Source organism: Gordionus sp. m RMFG-2023, chromosome 1 (genome assembly GCF_954871325.1).
Source record: "Gordionus sp. m RMFG-2023 chromosome 1, tfGorSpeb1-WG-v2, whole genome shotgun sequence".
NCBI classification, from domain to species: domain Eukaryota; kingdom Metazoa; phylum Nematomorpha; class Gordioida; order Chordodea; family Parachordodidae; genus Gordionus; species Gordionus sp. m RMFG-2023.
Window position 1 is genome coordinate 12,099,721 of NC_088775.1, and position 18,406 is coordinate 12,118,126.

At 29.2% G+C, this 18,406-nt stretch overlaps 1 protein-coding gene across 1 annotated transcript in view; it reads left to right on the forward strand.

The window, feature by feature from the left end:
• Positions 1-18,406, forward strand: part of LOC135931588 (neurofibromin-like) — a 45,323-nt gene that overhangs the window by 12,309 nt on the left and 14,608 nt on the right. Inside the window, exons 5-21 of the mRNA XM_065468816.1 lie at positions 2,301-2,404; positions 2,536-2,601; positions 2,705-2,881; positions 3,361-3,564; positions 7,449-7,580; positions 7,765-7,887; positions 8,559-8,803; positions 9,411-9,597; positions 9,662-9,857; positions 10,163-10,562; positions 11,491-11,718; positions 13,688-13,798; positions 13,996-14,167; positions 14,820-14,947; positions 15,430-15,505; positions 15,895-16,151; positions 17,625-17,830. Coding sequence (XP_065324888.1) covers positions 2,301-2,404; positions 2,536-2,601; positions 2,705-2,881; positions 3,361-3,564; positions 7,449-7,580; positions 7,765-7,887; positions 8,559-8,803; positions 9,411-9,597; positions 9,662-9,857; positions 10,163-10,562; positions 11,491-11,718; positions 13,688-13,798; positions 13,996-14,167; positions 14,820-14,947; positions 15,430-15,505; positions 15,895-16,151; positions 17,625-17,830 — 3,012 coding nt within the window. The remainder of the gene's footprint in view (positions 1-2,300; positions 2,405-2,535; positions 2,602-2,704; positions 2,882-3,360; positions 3,565-7,448; positions 7,581-7,764; positions 7,888-8,558; positions 8,804-9,410; positions 9,598-9,661; positions 9,858-10,162; positions 10,563-11,490; positions 11,719-13,687; positions 13,799-13,995; positions 14,168-14,819; positions 14,948-15,429; positions 15,506-15,894; positions 16,152-17,624; positions 17,831-18,406) is intronic.

Consider the following 18,406-nt stretch of genomic DNA (forward strand, 5'->3'; position numbering starts at 1 on the left):
TATTAGTATTTGGTTTAAATCTTAAATCAGAAAAATCGATTTTTTTATTTATTTTTTTTTTAAAAAAACCACAAATTTTGTCATCCCTAAATTTTAATAATTCACATACAAAATATATAATTAAACGACTACGAATAATCGTCAAATCAGGGTAATCGCCTAATTTTTTAAAACTTTTAATCATTTATTAGCTACGTTTTTTTTAGAAAACTTTTAAGAGGTCTTATTTTGTCTAAATTATATTCCCAGTAATCTAATTAATTCCAGTTAGTTTCAGACCAATTTGCCATAAAATTTTGAATCACTTTTTAATTTGAAGCGATATCTTTATGTGTATTTTTCAGAGTTGTTAAAGTATCTAGATACAAGTATCTAGATACTGTATCTAGATATAAAAATTTAGTATCTGTATCTGTATCAAGATAGATTTTTTAGAAAGGTATCTGTATCTAGATATTTTTTTAGAGGTATCTGTATCTGTTTTTAGATACTTTTTAAGATACATTTTATATACCCCTTTTTTTATTGTAAATAAAAATATTTGACTGTAAAATTTATTTTATTTCATATGAGCTTATGAAATAAATAAATATATATATATTATATATTAATATTTATTAATACTATAATAAAGAATTATATATACATAAAATATTAAAACTTATATATAAATATTCATTAATTTAAATATTATGTCCGAGTTTATCAATAAACTATACAAATTTTAATATTACAATATGGAAATGGTAAATTTTATTTTATAACTAAATTTTTAAGTTTATATATTTATTTAGATCTATATCGATGAAGAAGAGGAAGCAACAAGTTCTATTGCTTTACCATGGCCAAATTGAGCATATTTTAAAATAATATCTCAAAACAAAGAAAACAATTAATTCTCTGATGGTAAAAGGTTTGCCGTGTCTACCTAAAAATACAAAAATATCCGTCAGTATGACTTCAACGTGCAATATCATGAAGCACATAAGGGTATAGATAATATATATTTAAAATTCTAATTAAAATTTTAAGAGAAAATATCCAACCTTGTTAACAAAAATAAAAAAGGGGAAGGAAAATAAAATACTAAAGAAAATATTGGCAAGGCTCATCCTCCAATAATATTTTTGCTAAAAGACCTTTGACTTTAACTCAAGGCACTTTAGATGATTTAATTATTGCTTTTATTATAGATGGCATGCAGCCATTATAAAAGAAAACAATTGATACAAAGATTAGCTGGTGAATTATCAAAGTCATCAACTGACTGCAAGCAAATAACCTGCCAAAAAAAACAAATAATTTAATTTCAGTAGCCTACAGCAGATATAATTTCTAATAATGATTTAAATTTTGATAATCAACAAATTTTAAATAACTTTTTCAAAAATAAATGTAGAGATTTTAGCATTTTTAAAGAACTGATATAAAATTGTTATTTATTAAAAATAACACTACAATTCCTTCAAGCGCCCCTGTGGAAAGACTATTTAGTGTTGCTAAAAATGTCTTCACAGATAAACGAGGATGCCTAAATGATCAAAATTTTGAAAATATTTTATTACTGAAATCTAATAATTATTTAATCATATATTTTCATATATTATATTAAAATTATAATTTTGGTTATATTCTGATAAATGTTATATCGCGTCAATAAATTTTTAGCTCATTTCATGAATTTTCACAATATAATATTAATTTAAGTTTATGCAAACCTATAAGAGCATAAAAAATGTATCTGTATACAGATACATTTAAAAAATGTATCTGTATCTTGATAACTTTTTAGACGCTGTATCTGTATCTAGATAACTTTTGAGACTATGTATCTGTATCTGTATCTAGATCCATTTAAAAAGTATTTTTTAACAACTCTGGTATTTTTGCATCATTAAATTTTAAAATTAACCTAAAATTTTTCTGTAGAATTATCCGGAATTCCTGGGGTAGATTTTTAAAAGTTTAAGAAACTAAAAACTAGGTCATCGAGCTCGGTTGAATTCACGAATATATTTATATCCTTAATAAAACAAAAAGGGCGCATGTATATGGATCCGATCCGACGCGATTTAACAGCTGATCAATTTTTAAAATCTGTTTTACAGATCAATTTTTCTTTATTTATTAGTAATATCTTTAACTCTATTCATGTAAATAGATTTTAAAAATCGATCAGCTGTTTAATTTTATTAGATCGGACTCCACTATGAATGCAGCCTAATGCATTTGTTATTGTCACCCATGAGTCACATATTAACGTTTATTATAATTTTTCAATAAAAAAAATATATGGTAAGATTGCTGTGATAAGTTATTTTCCGATCTCAACCTGATTTCCGAGAATCATAAACGTAAAACGTCTATATGGTCTCTGCAAGTTATGCTATTGATTCTCTGCCCAGTATAATTTAATAAGTCTAATTCCTTTCTATATATATCCACCCAAACAACTTAAAAACTACTATATTGTACATTTAAAAAAATTGTAATATACACAATACAAACTGTTATCCTTTATATATATATCAATAGAAAATACTGGAAGAGATTACTAACGCTGAAACAGGTGCCCCTTGCTCTGCCCAACACATTAAAAAGGTTTAGTCCGCGTTTTTTTAAAAAAATATTTTTTCATTGATGGATGTATTTCTCCCTAATATGAACTCACAAATAATTTATATCCTTTCCATACACATTTAAGAAACATTTTGTGGACATTATGAAAAAATGTCTGGTATCTCACAATATGTCTAAGAGCATGTTGGATTCTTCGTTGGCCACGTGCATCAAGCTTTGCAAAGCTTCGACTTATATAAATATTAATCAAAGTAACAACGTGATGTTCATCATGGTTCAATCGGTGATGGCCGAAGTTAAGGTAAATTATATTAAATTTCCCCTGTTTTTTTATCAAGCTTTTTAAGTTTAACTCCTTATGGGGTTATGCTATGTAAATCATCTAACCTCGGACAATTCCAATACGAATTATATCTTTTAACCTAATAAAGTGATTTAAACGAAGTTGAGGCTAAATTTTTATGATGAAAACATGACTAGGCTATTTTTGAGTTTGCGAAAGCTAGATTATTTTAAAAAACCCTTACGGGACTTTAGGATTTAATATTTTCTAAGTTATTATTTTATCATTTAAATGGAAAAAATTGACTTAAAGATTTTTAATGCTAATATTTAATATTGTCGCATCCCTAATCGGAAAGAATATTTAGCTTGACTATTGTTCTGTGAAAAGGACACCATAAATTGCATTTAAATAATGTTTTAATTAAAATTTGATGGGCATAAAATATATGGATATTCTTAAAAATCCTCTACATTTTATCCAAATATAAACACCAGGCCCATCTTTTTAACGTCCACAGACCTTATTCCAGAGGCTCTTCATATTTTTCTCAAGATAAAGAGTTGATGAGAGATTTTTTTATAACCTGTTTTCGTGTTAATCCTCACGGTATGGATTTGTTCAAACTTTGCGTTAACACGTCATCTCCCATGATCTTCCACTTTGTCCTCTTTGATTCCCTTCACAAAATAGTTACTCAAGTAAATTTGATGATTACAAAATAAATAAAATTATGTAATTAAATTTTAAGTTAAAAAATTTCTTAGGTCATGCTCTGGTTCGATTAATTAGCAGCCAACTGTTTAACAACCTATAGAGCTTTGACTTAATAGCCAAAAATCTAAAAACTGCCACTAAATACTTTAAACAAATCAATAGGGGATCCTAGTTCAAAAGCTGTTTAGCCTAGGCTAAACGGCATTAATTATCAAAATTAAGTCGAACCAGCAGGATACAGCCTTGATACTTATTTTAACTTCTTTATTTTCACTCTTATTAAACTATTAAGCTACAAGGCCTTCTAACTTAAAATTTTTTCAAATTCATTATTTGCATAATATCGCCGGGGTGGCCTAATGGGTAAGATGTAGGCTTGGAAACACGAGTATGAACAAGGACGCGGGTTCAATCCTGGTAAGAACCATAAAAACTTTCAAGTTTTTCTTCGATGACTGATGTGTAAAGACATATGGTATGATGAATTTCGGAGCTTAGAGATGACACCCCGGTCACCGACAGGCCTGGACAGCCGGGTGCTAAGGATACCTGTCCAATAAACAAAATGAAGGACACAAATGAAAATATGAATATGAAAGCTAGGGCGTTCCCTCCATGCGACGCGCAGGGTGTAGACCTCCATCCTGTGAAAAATAAAGTAAAGGTCAAAGCAAAGAAGACAAGACTGGCAAGTTTGAATATTGGGACGCTTAAAGGTAAGACGAGAGAATTGGCATCAATGTTGAACAGGAGAAAAGTTGATATAGCCTGCATACAAGAGACGAAATGGAAAGGACAGAAGACTTTGATGATTGGAGATGGGTATAAATTGTACTATAATGGACTTGTTAGCAATAGGAACGGTGTCGGCATCATCCTCAGTCAAGATCTAACCTCCTCAGTTGTAGAAGTCAACAGGATCTCTGATAGACTAATGAAGATAAAACTCTGCATTGGTCAATCAATACTACACATCCTATCAGTATATGCTCCTCAAACGGGTTGCAAGGAAGAAGAGAAAGATGACTTTAGAGCTATCCTTGATGAAGCCGTAATGGAAATCCCTAAGGATGACCTAGTCATAATTGGTGGTGACTTAAATGCGCATGTGGGGAAAGCAAGAGATAGCTACAAAAGGCATCATGGTGGTTTTGGATATGGAGAAAGAAATGATGAAGGAGAGCACGTACTGAAATTTGCGCAAGCCTTCGACCTTGCCTTAACCAACACCTACTATAGGAAAAAAGACAGTCATTTAATAACATATGAAAGTGGTACTAGGAAAACACAGATAGATTACATGCTAATCTCTCGCAGAAGATTAAAAGATGTAATAGACTGCAAAGTCATCCCAGGAGAAGATATCGCCGCTCAACACAAGCTACTAATCATGGATTTACAAATCTCAAATAAATCCACTCAAAATAAGATAAAACTGGAACCATGCATCAAATGGGGCAAATTAAAAACAATGACAGATGCCTTTGCAATCAATGCAAACATTGAAACAATAAATTGCTCACAAGTCAGTGAAAAAATCTGGACAGACCTTTCATCCAGATTAATAGACACTGCAAAATCGACGCTAGGCTTGACAAGAGGAGGCAACAAATCACACAAAGAACTATGGTGGTGGAATCAAGAGGTACAAACCACTATACAGGAGAAAAAAGCCCTTTATAAAATATGGTACAAATCCAAAAATGCAGATGACAAGTCAAGATACAAAAAATCCAAGAGATTAGCTACAAAGGCGGTGGCTAGGGCCAAATCTATGGCATACGATGACATGTACGAAGATCTACATACCAAAGAAGGGCAAAATAAAATATACAGATTAGCCAAACAGCGAGAAAAGAACTCTAGGGATATAAACGGAGCTCCGAAAGTAATCAAAAATAAAGATGGGAAATTGATAATAAAGGAAAAAGAAATAATGAATAGATGGAAAGAATATTTTCAGGAGCTTCTCAACTTTAATTCCCACATATTGCATCTCGATGAACACTCCCCTTGTCAAAACCTTGTACAACCTATAACGGAACAAGAAATAATCACATGCCTCAAGCATATGAAAAACAACAAAGCTAGGGGTCCAGACGATATTCCAATAGAAAGCCTTAAAGCACTAGGAGATGATGGAATACATCTCCTCACAAATCTGTACAATAAAATACTTGGAAATGAAGAGGTCCCCCAAAAATGGAGGCAGAGCTATCTAGTTCCTATCTTCAAAAATAAAGGGGATCCACACAATTGTCAAAATTACAGGGGCATAAAACTAATGTCACACTGTCTAAAACTATACGAAAAAATAATAGAAAAAAGATTAAGAGATATAATCGAAATAGGAGAGACACAGTTTGGCTTTATGCCTGGAAGATCAACAACCGATGCTATCCATGCAATTAGGCAAATGAGTGAAAAATACAGGGAAAAGAACAAAAAGCTACACATGGTCTTTCTCGATCTAGAAAAGGCCTTCGATAGAATCCCAAGAAAACTTATCTGGTGGGCGCTACGCCACAAAAAAGTTCCCGAAAAATATATAAGAATAATAGAGGATATGTATATGGGACATACAACAATGGTCCGTAGCACAACAGGTACTTCAGCAGGCTTCACAATAGCCGAAGGAGTTCATCAAGGGTCGGCTCTCAGCCCACTTCTCTTCATTACAGTAATAGATGTATTAGCACAGTCTATACCTCAAACAGTCCCGTGGAATATGATATTTGCAGATGATATTGTGATACTTGCCGAATCCAAGGATGAAATGAAAGAAAGGTTAGTGAATTGGATAAATATCCTAGAAACGCACGGATTAAAAGTAAATAGAGAAAAGACGGAGTATATGGTGATAGGAGGAGATGAAACGGAGAGTATTGATATAAATGATTGGCAGATATCCGCAATTGAAAGCTGCAAATATTTGGGCTCCACTATACAAACAAACGGCACAATAGAAAAAGAGATAAAGAATAAGATTAATCAAGGGTGGTTAAAGTGGAGATCTTTATCTGGAGTGCTATTTGACAAAAGAATCCCACACAAATTAAAGGGAAAAATTTACAGTTCCATAGTACAACCAACTATTCTATATAGTTCGGAAACATGGCCAACCAAAGAATCAGACGAGAGAAGTCTACAAACTATGGAGATGAGAATGCTGAGGATGATTGCTGGGGTAACAAGAAAGGATAAGGTGCGCAGTACAAGAATACTAAATAGTTTAAAGGTAGTGCCCATTAAGACTAAGTTAATGGTAAACAGACTTAGGTGGTATGGGCACACAATGAGAAGGCCTATGAACTACATAGGAAATAAAGTTGAAAGATTGGAAGTGATGGGCAAACGTAAAAGAGGAAGGCCAAAACTTCAATGGGGCCATAAAGTTAGAGCCAATATAAAGAAGTATAAAATAGATAAAAGAGATTGTACGAATAACATAAAGTGGAGAGAGATGTTGAAGGAGCTTACCACCAGAAAAGGTGAAAGCTAAAGAGAAAAAAAAAAAAAAAAAAAAAAAAATTATTTGCATAATAAAAGCTTATTCCACTATACTGTAAAAGCTTGTATTGTAAGCTATACCCAATAGAAATGCCTTATTACATCATTTTCTAAGCTTTTCTCTTCTTTTTTAAATTGGGTAAAACCCGAAAATATATTTAATAAACGGATGATTAAATTTATTTTATAAAGTTAAATATCGTAAATTATATATGTCATTAAAATTGAATTGCACCTTTTTTTGGTCTCTCCCTATATTTTTATTTTAAAAAATGTTAGTTATATGAGGAGGACGAGTAGGGTTGTTGGACCGTCGATATATTAACTAGAAACTATTTTTTTAACCTTTTTTAAATAGCCGAGCAAGGCATGGTGGCCCAAAATTGATATACTCTTTAACAAATCTGTTGACTTGCGAAATCTATTTTCGGATGTATTAACTAAGGCAACTCATGGACTCGCCTTTAACGCTTCCTCGCGTTCTTCCACAGTATTTTATATACATTTACATCATCATATTTAATTTATCCATATTAATAACCTTTACCTTATATCAGTATAAGAGTGGAGTCACTGACTCCTTCCTGTCTGATTGGCCATACAATAATATATATGGATGCCATTTTGAAATAATCAATTTTTTAAAATAAATTAATAACTATATAATATTTCAGAGTTTTAAAGAAAAAGTAACGACGCTCAAGTTTAAAGATAAAAGTGAGGAAAATCCGAATTATAAACAATTATTGTTATGCGCTATCAAATTATTCAACATGAAGCCCATATTGTTTTTAAATGTAAGTTAATGATGACCTTTTACCTTTACCAAATCTTTTTTTAAATAAATTGCCAACGTTTACCTAATTTGCAAAGGGCAAATGAAACTGTCCAATCCTAAATCATTACTGTTATCTGGATTTTATTATTATGGATCACTATGTCGGTAAATAGTCACATGCCTAAAATGATACTTAAAATGGTTAAAATAAAAGGAATCTACATAAAGTCCAATGCCTCATGGGTTTAATATATATTAAATATAGGCAAAGGCTTGATTTTGGCAAGGGTTTTGCTTTAAAAAATATAAGGCTAAATTTTTAAGATATATTATATTTATCTCATCCGCTTGATTGCTATAAAACACATATATGAGGCATGGTTAGCTTTAAAGTCTAACATATATGTGGGTGTAAATATCTTTTTAACATGTGACTATTTGCCGGCATCTTGTGTTCCGTAACAATCGTCTCACCTGGACCAGATTTTTATCATCATGAATTCTTTAACATTTAGACCGATCTGTTATTTTTTTTAAAAGGTTATTTTTCGATTTACTAAATAATCTATAAAATTTTAATCTATAATCGAAATTAATATCTTCTTATTTTTTATTATACAGTAAAAATAAGTAACCAACTATACCAGTCATAATGTCACCTCTATTTTATACCATATTATATTGCTATAGCATCGCAGCGCTCAAGATCACCATAAATTTTCTGTGGCAGAATTAATTAACGCTCTGGCTTCATTGGTTCACTTAGCCTCAACCATGCCTGAGGTAGCTCAAGAAGCGATGAATGCTTTACTTCATTTACACAGTCCTGACATTGTACCCTATTGGTGTTTCGCACCAAATAAGGGGAACATTGGATTGTTATCCCAAAACACGCTAAATTTTTGCCAACACATGCTAAATTTTTGGAGCATCAGGTTTTTAAAAAGAATTTACATAATATTTTATCAAATTTTTATCTTATAAAGGAGCTTTTCTGTGTTTATGCAGAGACTAAAATTTTTTAATATTATACAAATTTAGCCACAAATATCTATTTATTAGATCTGACCTTAATTTGTTGTCACCGGGCCTAAATAAGCAAACTCGGGTAAAAAATTAATTTCTCAGGTCTATACCCGACCTCCTTGATCTCGCCAAAACCCAGATATTGGCAAGCGTTAGATTCATACAGTTTTATATTTTAAAAAATTTGTACACCACCCATCTAGTGCTATTAAACGGCTCGATTTGCACCGATTTTTTAAAAACGACTGACTCAATATTTTAAATATGCTTCGAGATTTCAGTTAGATGTCCAAACCTTTGTACCAACTATAAGCAAAATCTTCTGGCTTTCGAAATATTTTTCTGAATAAAATGTTGAGTTAGCCGTTCTTAAAAATCGGCTCAAATTGAATCGTTTAACAACACGATCGCCCATTGTAGAAAATTAAATGCTAAGCCCTCTTAAAAAGAGTAAATATTTTGATAATTATTATGACATTTAAAAATAATTGATTGTAATTTTAATTTAAAAAAAAGTTCACAAGTAATATTATCTGTGTGCCAAAAGTTGATTCAGCGTCATATACCTAATTATTGCAACGTTTTGAGATGGTTATGGCACGTGCTGACGCTCCGAAATGAGTACATGCTTAATAAACCAATAAACTTTTCCGCCAACGAACAGAATCTACTCATTGCCAAACAAATGTTTCTAAAATTAGAAGTAAAATGTTATTCTAGTTTCGTAAATATGATGTTCATTATTTTTTTCTTCTTAAACTGATAAGGTGGTGTGCTTCACCTTTATTTGGAGTGTCAATATCGACGCCGTTTTAATATCCATGTCGATATTCGCTAATTTATGCAAGGAGGTGGACATAAGATGTAGATGCAACAACAACGAAAAACTTAGGAATAAAATATGTCCAAATTACGAGGTTTATAAAGAAATTGCGAAAACGAGCTCTTCCCTAGTCCCGACAGGTTATTGAATGAATCAACTATATTGACAACACATCTTATTTATGTTCGGACAATTATGTTCAAGCAAAACATTATATAATAAGGATAAACAAATCTAATCATAACTTTGGTGAGCATCTAAGATAAATGAAACCAGCACATTCGTTGGTAAGGAAGAAAGCTAACGTTATGCACACCCTATAATATTAATGTAAACCTTTGTCTTTAATAAATATTTTTATTAAAGCTAATCATCTTTAATGGTATTAAAATGTTAAGAATATATTTTTTAAATATCTGTGATAACACATTTATGCTGCATATAGGTAGAGCTGCTAATCAAAAACAAGTTCTCAAACTTTTAAGGCGAATAGAATATAGCACTACTGCTACCGTTCAAGCTTGGGAGGACGCCTATAAATCATGGGAAGCACTGTCCAAAAATATTATATCGGATAATCCTCTGACCAAATTGAGTTGCAAGCCTTCCATATTTGCAAATAGATTTACAAATCAAAATTTTTCTTCGCAAAATACTATGGACGCAGCTCTTAATAGTCCTGTATCAGTGATTAATCAGGGTGATTTATCTTTAAATATAAATTTGGATCATGTCAATCAATCATTTCAGAGCTCAAATTCAAACGAAAGTTGCGACCACTCATTTTCACCGAGTATTGTCTCTAATCACCATGAAGCCTGTGGTACACATCAGATTACTCTTAGGTTCTTTTTTTAAAAATGTTTAGTAATTGTTTATGAATTAGTACTTACTAAATTATATACCTTATCTCTAGGGCTGTGCCGATATTAAATATCGAATCGGGCCTATACCTGTAAAAAACCGATCCGATCTTTTTTTCGTCTTTTGTTATTTTATGTTTTGTATATTTATTTTACATTATTATAATATTTTCTAAATATTTTTTTTTGAACAATGCAAATGCATAAAACCCCCTAAATTTTATTTATTTTTTTAAATAGATTTATAGTATTTTAAAAGTTTTTTTATAAAAATGGAAAGGAACACGCAAAGTTTTATTTATTTTAAATCAAGAGTAAAGCCAATTTTATTATTTATACTTTAAATAAAAGAATTTTTTTAAATATGGTATCTGAAAATAATTTTGCAAAATGCGTTATCTGCGGAATTCTAATTTCACGAAAAGGAATAATGAAAGATTCATTAATTCGATTTTTTGCATATAAAATATTGATTTTTTAATTACATTTGGTTCAAAGGGGGATGGTTAAAGATCGGTAAAATATTGGATCGGCTTTGAACCAATATCGTATCGGATCGGTGAAAATATGTGGATCGGCACAGCCCTACTTATCTCTATTTACTAATAGAGAATTTCAAAATATAAACTAATCTGTACTATCTTAGCATTAGCACAATCCCACATACCATTTAAAATACTATTAGCCCATCTATTGATATTTGAAATGACCGGTGATTGTTTTTTGCTGTCAAATCACACGAGAAAGAACCCCCCCCCCCCAAAAAAAAAAATTTTGAACCTAAGCACAAACAGGTCTGGGTTTTTATTTTACAGAATAATAATTTAACTCTACGATTAAATTTATTAAAAATTTGTTAACCTGAAAAATGAAAATTATATAGATATAACACGTTTACTTTTAAATTCAGTTCAAGTGAACCTAGGCAAAATTATCTCAATTTCATTAATTACCAATGGCGCTATGTGCACAGTGACGAAAAGGATCCCAATCATGATATAAATGAATGGGCAAACATAACGGGATACCTGCTTGCTTGTGGTCATTTGAGCCAGATATGTGACAATGATAATAATATCAATACCTATAGTTTGAGCGATAATAAGCGGCGAGATTCCAGTAATCCTACCATGATGAAGTTTTTTTAAAAAAAATTTTTAAATATTAGATAGCATATAATTGGTGAAGCAAAATCGTTCTATTAAGCAAGCCGAGATTTTTTTTCATTGATAGCACAAAGGGTTGGCATCTATTATCGTAATCTCGACTCTATATCAATACTTTTCTGGTTAAAATATTGAGCTAGCCAGTAGTTTTAAAAATCGGCTTAAATGGAGCCATTTTGCATCACTTATTTCGATAAAATATTTTAAGCTAATAGATGAATCACAGTAAATAATTCCAAAGGAGAAAAAAAGCCACCGAAAATAATTACCCTAATTCGCCGCCAGTAACAAATTCCTCATTTTTAGAAAATTAACAAAATATATGAAAAAAATTTGAGCAACAAGATATAAAAAATTCTTTGAAAGTATTTCCTTTGAAAAAAATTTCATAAAATATGTTAACCAAAATTAAAAACAATAAAAGGTAATTTTTAAATTTTATCATGTGTAACGTTATGGCCTTATCCCCAAACCCAGTTTTGGTGAAAATTAAGCCTAACAACCCGCAACTTTCAAATATTTTATGAGAAAGAATTTTAAAGGCTTAGAAATTTTACAAGAAAATTAGTTTTTTTACACTAAAAAAAATATATTTTTACAATTTTTAGACCCCCTAGAATCTCCTTTTTTTATAAAAAATTATGAAATGATGGGAGATTTTAATTGAGGATTTTCGCAATTGCCTTCAAAAATTGTTGGCCATGCAAATTTTTTTTCAATCAGTTGAAAAATAATAGTGATTCGTTTATCATAAATTTTGCTTCTCATATTCTCAATTCTCATGCGGATTAGAGACAAAAGTTTCTCTATGATAAACATTAGCTATAAAAGTTTTGTTTGTCTTAATGGTTTGTTAAACTTAAAAACTGTATTGAGTTTGAAAAAAATCTTCTGAAACTTGAATAAAAGATTCATTTTTTGTTATTTCATATTAAAAGATTTAATTATATATAAAATATATTTAATAAAAAAAATTTTTTAATTTTTAGATAAAATTTGAACTTTTTTTACTTAAAAAGAGATTTTTGAAGATTTAAACAATGAAAATTTTATGGATAATTTCAAATTATTTTTTTGACCAAGATATCTATTCATTTTTTGAATATTTTTTAAAAAATAAACTCTGTAGACACCCCCTTCCCCCCTTATTTTCATTATAATCATAATATACAACAACGATGCTAACCTATTTTTATTTTACTTATTCAAAATAAAGTTTAAAAATAATTATAACAATTGTTATATTTCTCTATTTCATCTTCACTGAAATTATAATATATATTTTTACCAATTTCCTTATAAGAATTGCAACTTCATCCTTACTGAGATAAAAAAAAATTTAGGAAATATTTTCGTTTATTTTTGTTAATTTAAAAAAAATTATGGGAATAAATTTTACAATTTTTTTCACACTTTTATATATTTTATAATCTATATGAGAATTTATTTCCGGAGAAATTTTTCTTGAGAGTTATTTCCAATATTATACTCCTGGGATTTTTTTCTAGGAGCTTATTTTCCGCTTACCACTAATTATGGAGACTAAGAATTATTAGTTATATTCCAAGTAATATTATGCTCAGCCATACTATTTTATATTATAAATTGGTAATTTAATGGAAAAAAAATGTAAATATTTGAAGAAGAGGTTAAAACAAGTCCGTGTAATTATTTATGACTTTCACCTGTAAATAGAAAGATCAGGTTTTTTTCAAGGTTAGTAGATATTGTGTAGTCTTAGATATAATCTAGGATTAATATTTTAAACTTTTTAATATGATTTAATAATTAATGGTACACTTCAAACGCGTCATCTCGTTATGGGGACGCGATTCTGTGTTCAGTATACCTATAACAAAAATATATATAATTGAATATAATGTTAGGACAAGAGCCGGTTATGTCATTATATATATTTTTTAAAATGTACCCGTTATTTAGAAACGAAATATTTGGTCTTACAAGCGCACTATTAACAACTACTTCCTCGAGGAAGAGTAGCTTAGCCTATGCTAGCTTAGATTCGAATCTTCAATACAGTCCAATCACTCAGTTTTTTAAATATTTTTTTTTGATTGCAATTAATTTCAGTTTGAGATTTTTTTTTTTAAAAGAAAACGATTTTTAGGAACTTGGCTAGTAATCTAGCTAAATTAATTGAGTAGAAAATAGATGGCCATTTTTTCGCTCTTATTTTATAGAAATTATATTTACAAATCGTTCACCGAAAAAAAAATCAATAATTGTAGATTCATCGATAACCTATTACAGTTACTCGTTTGCGAAAATGAAAAATACGGACTCGCTGTTCAAACATACATAAAAGATTTGTTATCAAACGAACTGCACCCAACTTTATACCCTATCCTTTTCGAACAAATCCGGATGAGAATCGATAAATTTTTCTTAAACACAGGAGAGGTCGAATTTTTTTAATTGGCATATTTTATTCTCTTTGGCAGGTTTTATAAAATTTTTTAAAAATTATATCTTGTTAATTAGGAGAATACAAAGCCTTATTAAATGCATATTTTTTTTCTTCTTTAAAATGGAAACACCTATTTGTAGTCAACTCTAGGTGTCCGAACTGAAAATTTTTGTTTATTGTAACAATTTTTATTTTATCATATATTTTGGTTTTAAACATACAAAAACTAGTATGCAATAACTGGTAAGTTTAAATAATTTTTTTTCATAATTATGAATAAGGGCCCCCGAGGCTCACAATGGCAAAATTTTATATATAAATATTATAATATCAGGGTTTACTACAGTGAATCCTCTTATAATCTGTCAGAATTTTTATTTTAAGTACAACATCGTTTAGAAAAATTTTGCCTATTAGTTTGTTAGAAATTTTGCCCATTTTTAAAACAATCTAAAATTAAGAATTCACTTTCTAGAAATTTCAAGGCCTATGTAATATAGATTTATCTTGATTTGCTCATTTTTAAAGCTAAATCTAAGTTTTTCAGCAGCACTACTTTTTATAGCGAAATGCTTTATTATAAAATTTACATTAAATAATAATATAATAATAAAAATATCTTCACTTGCTAATACTTATGTATAGGTTTTAATATGTGAAGCCAATTCACGTTTTATGGAACACGTGTTATTTATGATCAAGCAAGTATTGGAGAAAGAAAATATTAAAATGGACGAGTTTAACATCGAGAATTTGGTTTCAAATATCATAAAGTTTGATTTATATTACAATTCGATTACTATATTAATAAATATTTTTTTAAAAAAATATATTCAGATTTCGATTTAAAAATTCCCTCATTTACTGTTTTAAATTCATTGTTCCATAAAATTTTTTAAATTAATGAGGTTAAGTTTTCGCGTTTTTAATGTTTTCTCGCCTATAAAATATGTATTTTTAAGTCCCTTAAAAAAACTAAACAGCGAAATTTTCTTTTGATACATGAACTATCTAATGTATTGCATCTTGCGGCGTGTATAGTTTAAGCATCATATCTTGGGAGTCCCAGGTAAAGTGTGCGACGCATACCGATCCATCATTTCTGAAATTCATCCCATCCATAAAATAAAATAGAGATTGATGGGTGTTTGTCTCCTTTAATTTCATAATTTACATTTATTGCACGGATAATATTTATGTGTTATATTAAATATTACAAATCTATTTAAATTGTTTTTCACAAATATAACTTTAGATATGTTCGTTATTTGGACATCTCCTCTCCATTGTTATTCTCCATGAAGATTAAAACATGTCAACTTGTCGAAACCGTATTTTAACTTATATTCATACTTTTAAAGCTATTTTATTGTTATGAAAAAAAAACAATATATTTGACACATTCATTTAAGATTGGTTTTTACATTATAAGCCAATTTTTTTAAAGGGATATTCTGACTTTTTAAAAATTACTAACCTTGGCTGATAAATATATTGCTATCGAATTTTAGGTTAAGTGTTAAACGACTGAACCGGCCCTTTACGATTTTTGAATATGGTTTCAGCCCAGTCTGGACCATATTTTTTTTCAGCTCATAATAAAATAATTTTGCAAAATTTGTCTCACCCAATCCTAAAATTGCTTGGAACCTCTAATTTAGATATCCTTAAATTAATTGGATCTATTCTATTTTTATATTATTTTTTAAAAAAATGATAGATGATGAAACGAAGAATGGATTTAACATTTCGTCAAGAAATTAAATTTAGAAACAAATTGGTTGAATACATAGTTGGTTGGATAGTGCCATTTCCCAGATTTGTTGTATCCCCATTTTTGACTCCCTTTCCTAGTTATTCGAATAGTAATACATTATGCAATTATCATAATATGCAACGCTGTAACTCGGAATCGGCAACTAAACCTCAATACAATTATGGATCGATGGCTCCATGTGTGCATCTTATAACCGAAAAGTTTGATAGACTACATATATATAGTAGTCAGAGTTGTTAAAGTAGCACGCTATCTTTTTTGGTAGTGATAGCTAATAGCTCATTACTTTTTTCCCAATTATTTAGTTTTTTAGTGTGCTACTTTTTAAAAATATAATGAATGTAACTATAAAAATGAAAAGCAAATGGATATCCAAATCGATGCAAGTGAGTTAGACAATTATGATATTAATGAAATGGACGGTACTCTGGAGAAAATATTCTTGATAAAAATAATACAAATTTTCCAATTCCAAAATTTGAAAAATATTTTCAAATTTATGTAAAAACAAAAGATGGCTACAAATTTATGTGTTCAAACTGTAAAAAATATATCCTCAAATAAATTTAGTAGTTAAAACCTCATAAACACCTAAAGGTAATTGTCATTTTTAAATTCTAGTAGTATTTTTATTTTGTAAAAATGTTCATGCCAACAGTTTTAAAGAGATTAAAAAAAACATCTTAATAATTTTGGTATAGGGTAGACTACATCCAAAAAGACCAATTAAATCAAGCTAAATTGATTAATAATACTGCACATACCATATTTTTCAGAAATTGGCTGATAAAGTTACTGTCGATTTTATAATTAATACAGTTCAGCCAATATCATTAGTTGATAATCCATCATTTACTATGATGACTAAAAACTATCTCCTGGTACAACAATTTATTGTCGCCAGACACTAATGATTGAGATAGCAGACAAAGATTCCCTAGTAAAAACGACTTCCACTAATAATATTTTTTAAATAAAGTATAAAAATATAAAAGAAATTGCCCTAAACGCGCTTTTTAAATTTAAAATACTCAAATGAGTATTTTTGATAATTTTTCTTATTTAAAAATATTTAAATTAAATATTGCCTTGCCTTCAAGTGCTAGTGCCGAGAGATTATTTAGTAAGGCGCAACTTATATTTTCTGATCATCGCTAGATTTGGGGAGGATAGTATAGAAATCATTTTATTATTAAAATGCAACCAAATAAATAAAAAGAATATTACTATAGTTACTTTAATTACATAAATTATAATCTTTTTACATATTTTTTTTTATAATCAAAGCTAACTATATTTAAATATTTATAAATGTTGATTTTTATATATTATATATTATGCAATTACATTATAAACAAAAAATAAAACAAATTTTTTTTATAAAAAGTAGCCAAAGCTACTCTTAAAAGATAGCTATTAGCGCGCTACTTTTTTTGATGGTAACATGCTACTTTTAAAAGTAGAGCTTAACAACTCTGATCGTAGTTGCCTAGTTAAGAGGGTCAATTTTTAAAAAATATATTCTTTTTCATGCAATATAAACCATTGTTACTATGTTTATTCTGGTATATTTTACGATAGGTTCACATGATATATTGCTAATTCATTTTATCTTATTATCTGCCTACATTTGAATGATAATTTTTTTTTCTCTAAATTTATTAATTATATAGTGATCTATGTCCGCCACGTGACTGCACTAACACATCAAATTTTACAAAATTTCAAAACCACAATACTTTGTCATCACAACCTTTTGCCGCAAGAGAGCGATGTATTTGTCCGAATAAAAGCATGCTTAAATATTCCGGGCTCTGTCATTCATCGCCTTATTTATTACTAAATAACGAAGACAAAGGAGCCAAAATTGACTTTATTAGTAAATACGATAAATGTTATATTTATTATATAAACGCGAGTTAATTAAATTTTTATCATAAAATGTCCGAATCAGAAATTTATCTTTTAAAAATTAGATATGGGGCCAGACATGGGCATTGGAACGTTTGATCATTAATTTAAATTCACCTATACTAATTATATATTCATATAAAAATGTTAAAAAATACATTCAGGAATAAAATAAAAAAACGCTTCATAAATTACTTCCATTTTCATTTAATATTCATTACCATTTGAAAATATTTATGCATCCTACTTTCGTTTATTTATTCTATTAGGCTTTTGAATTTACGAGATTTCTGCATTATTTCCGTATAATAGATTTCCATATATTATAAAAAAAAATTTAGATTCCTTCTAATATTAGGGCTGATTTTAAATTGTTTTTTTCATAATTCATAGAGTTTTAATTAGATTTAAATCAGGGGTCGACGCGGCAATCCAAAATAGTAATCCTTCTATCAGATAACCATTTTGGTATGACATGGTGTCCCCTCTTATTGAAAATTAGCGCTATCAGGAAATAAATTGAATGAAGATAGTAATTTACCAT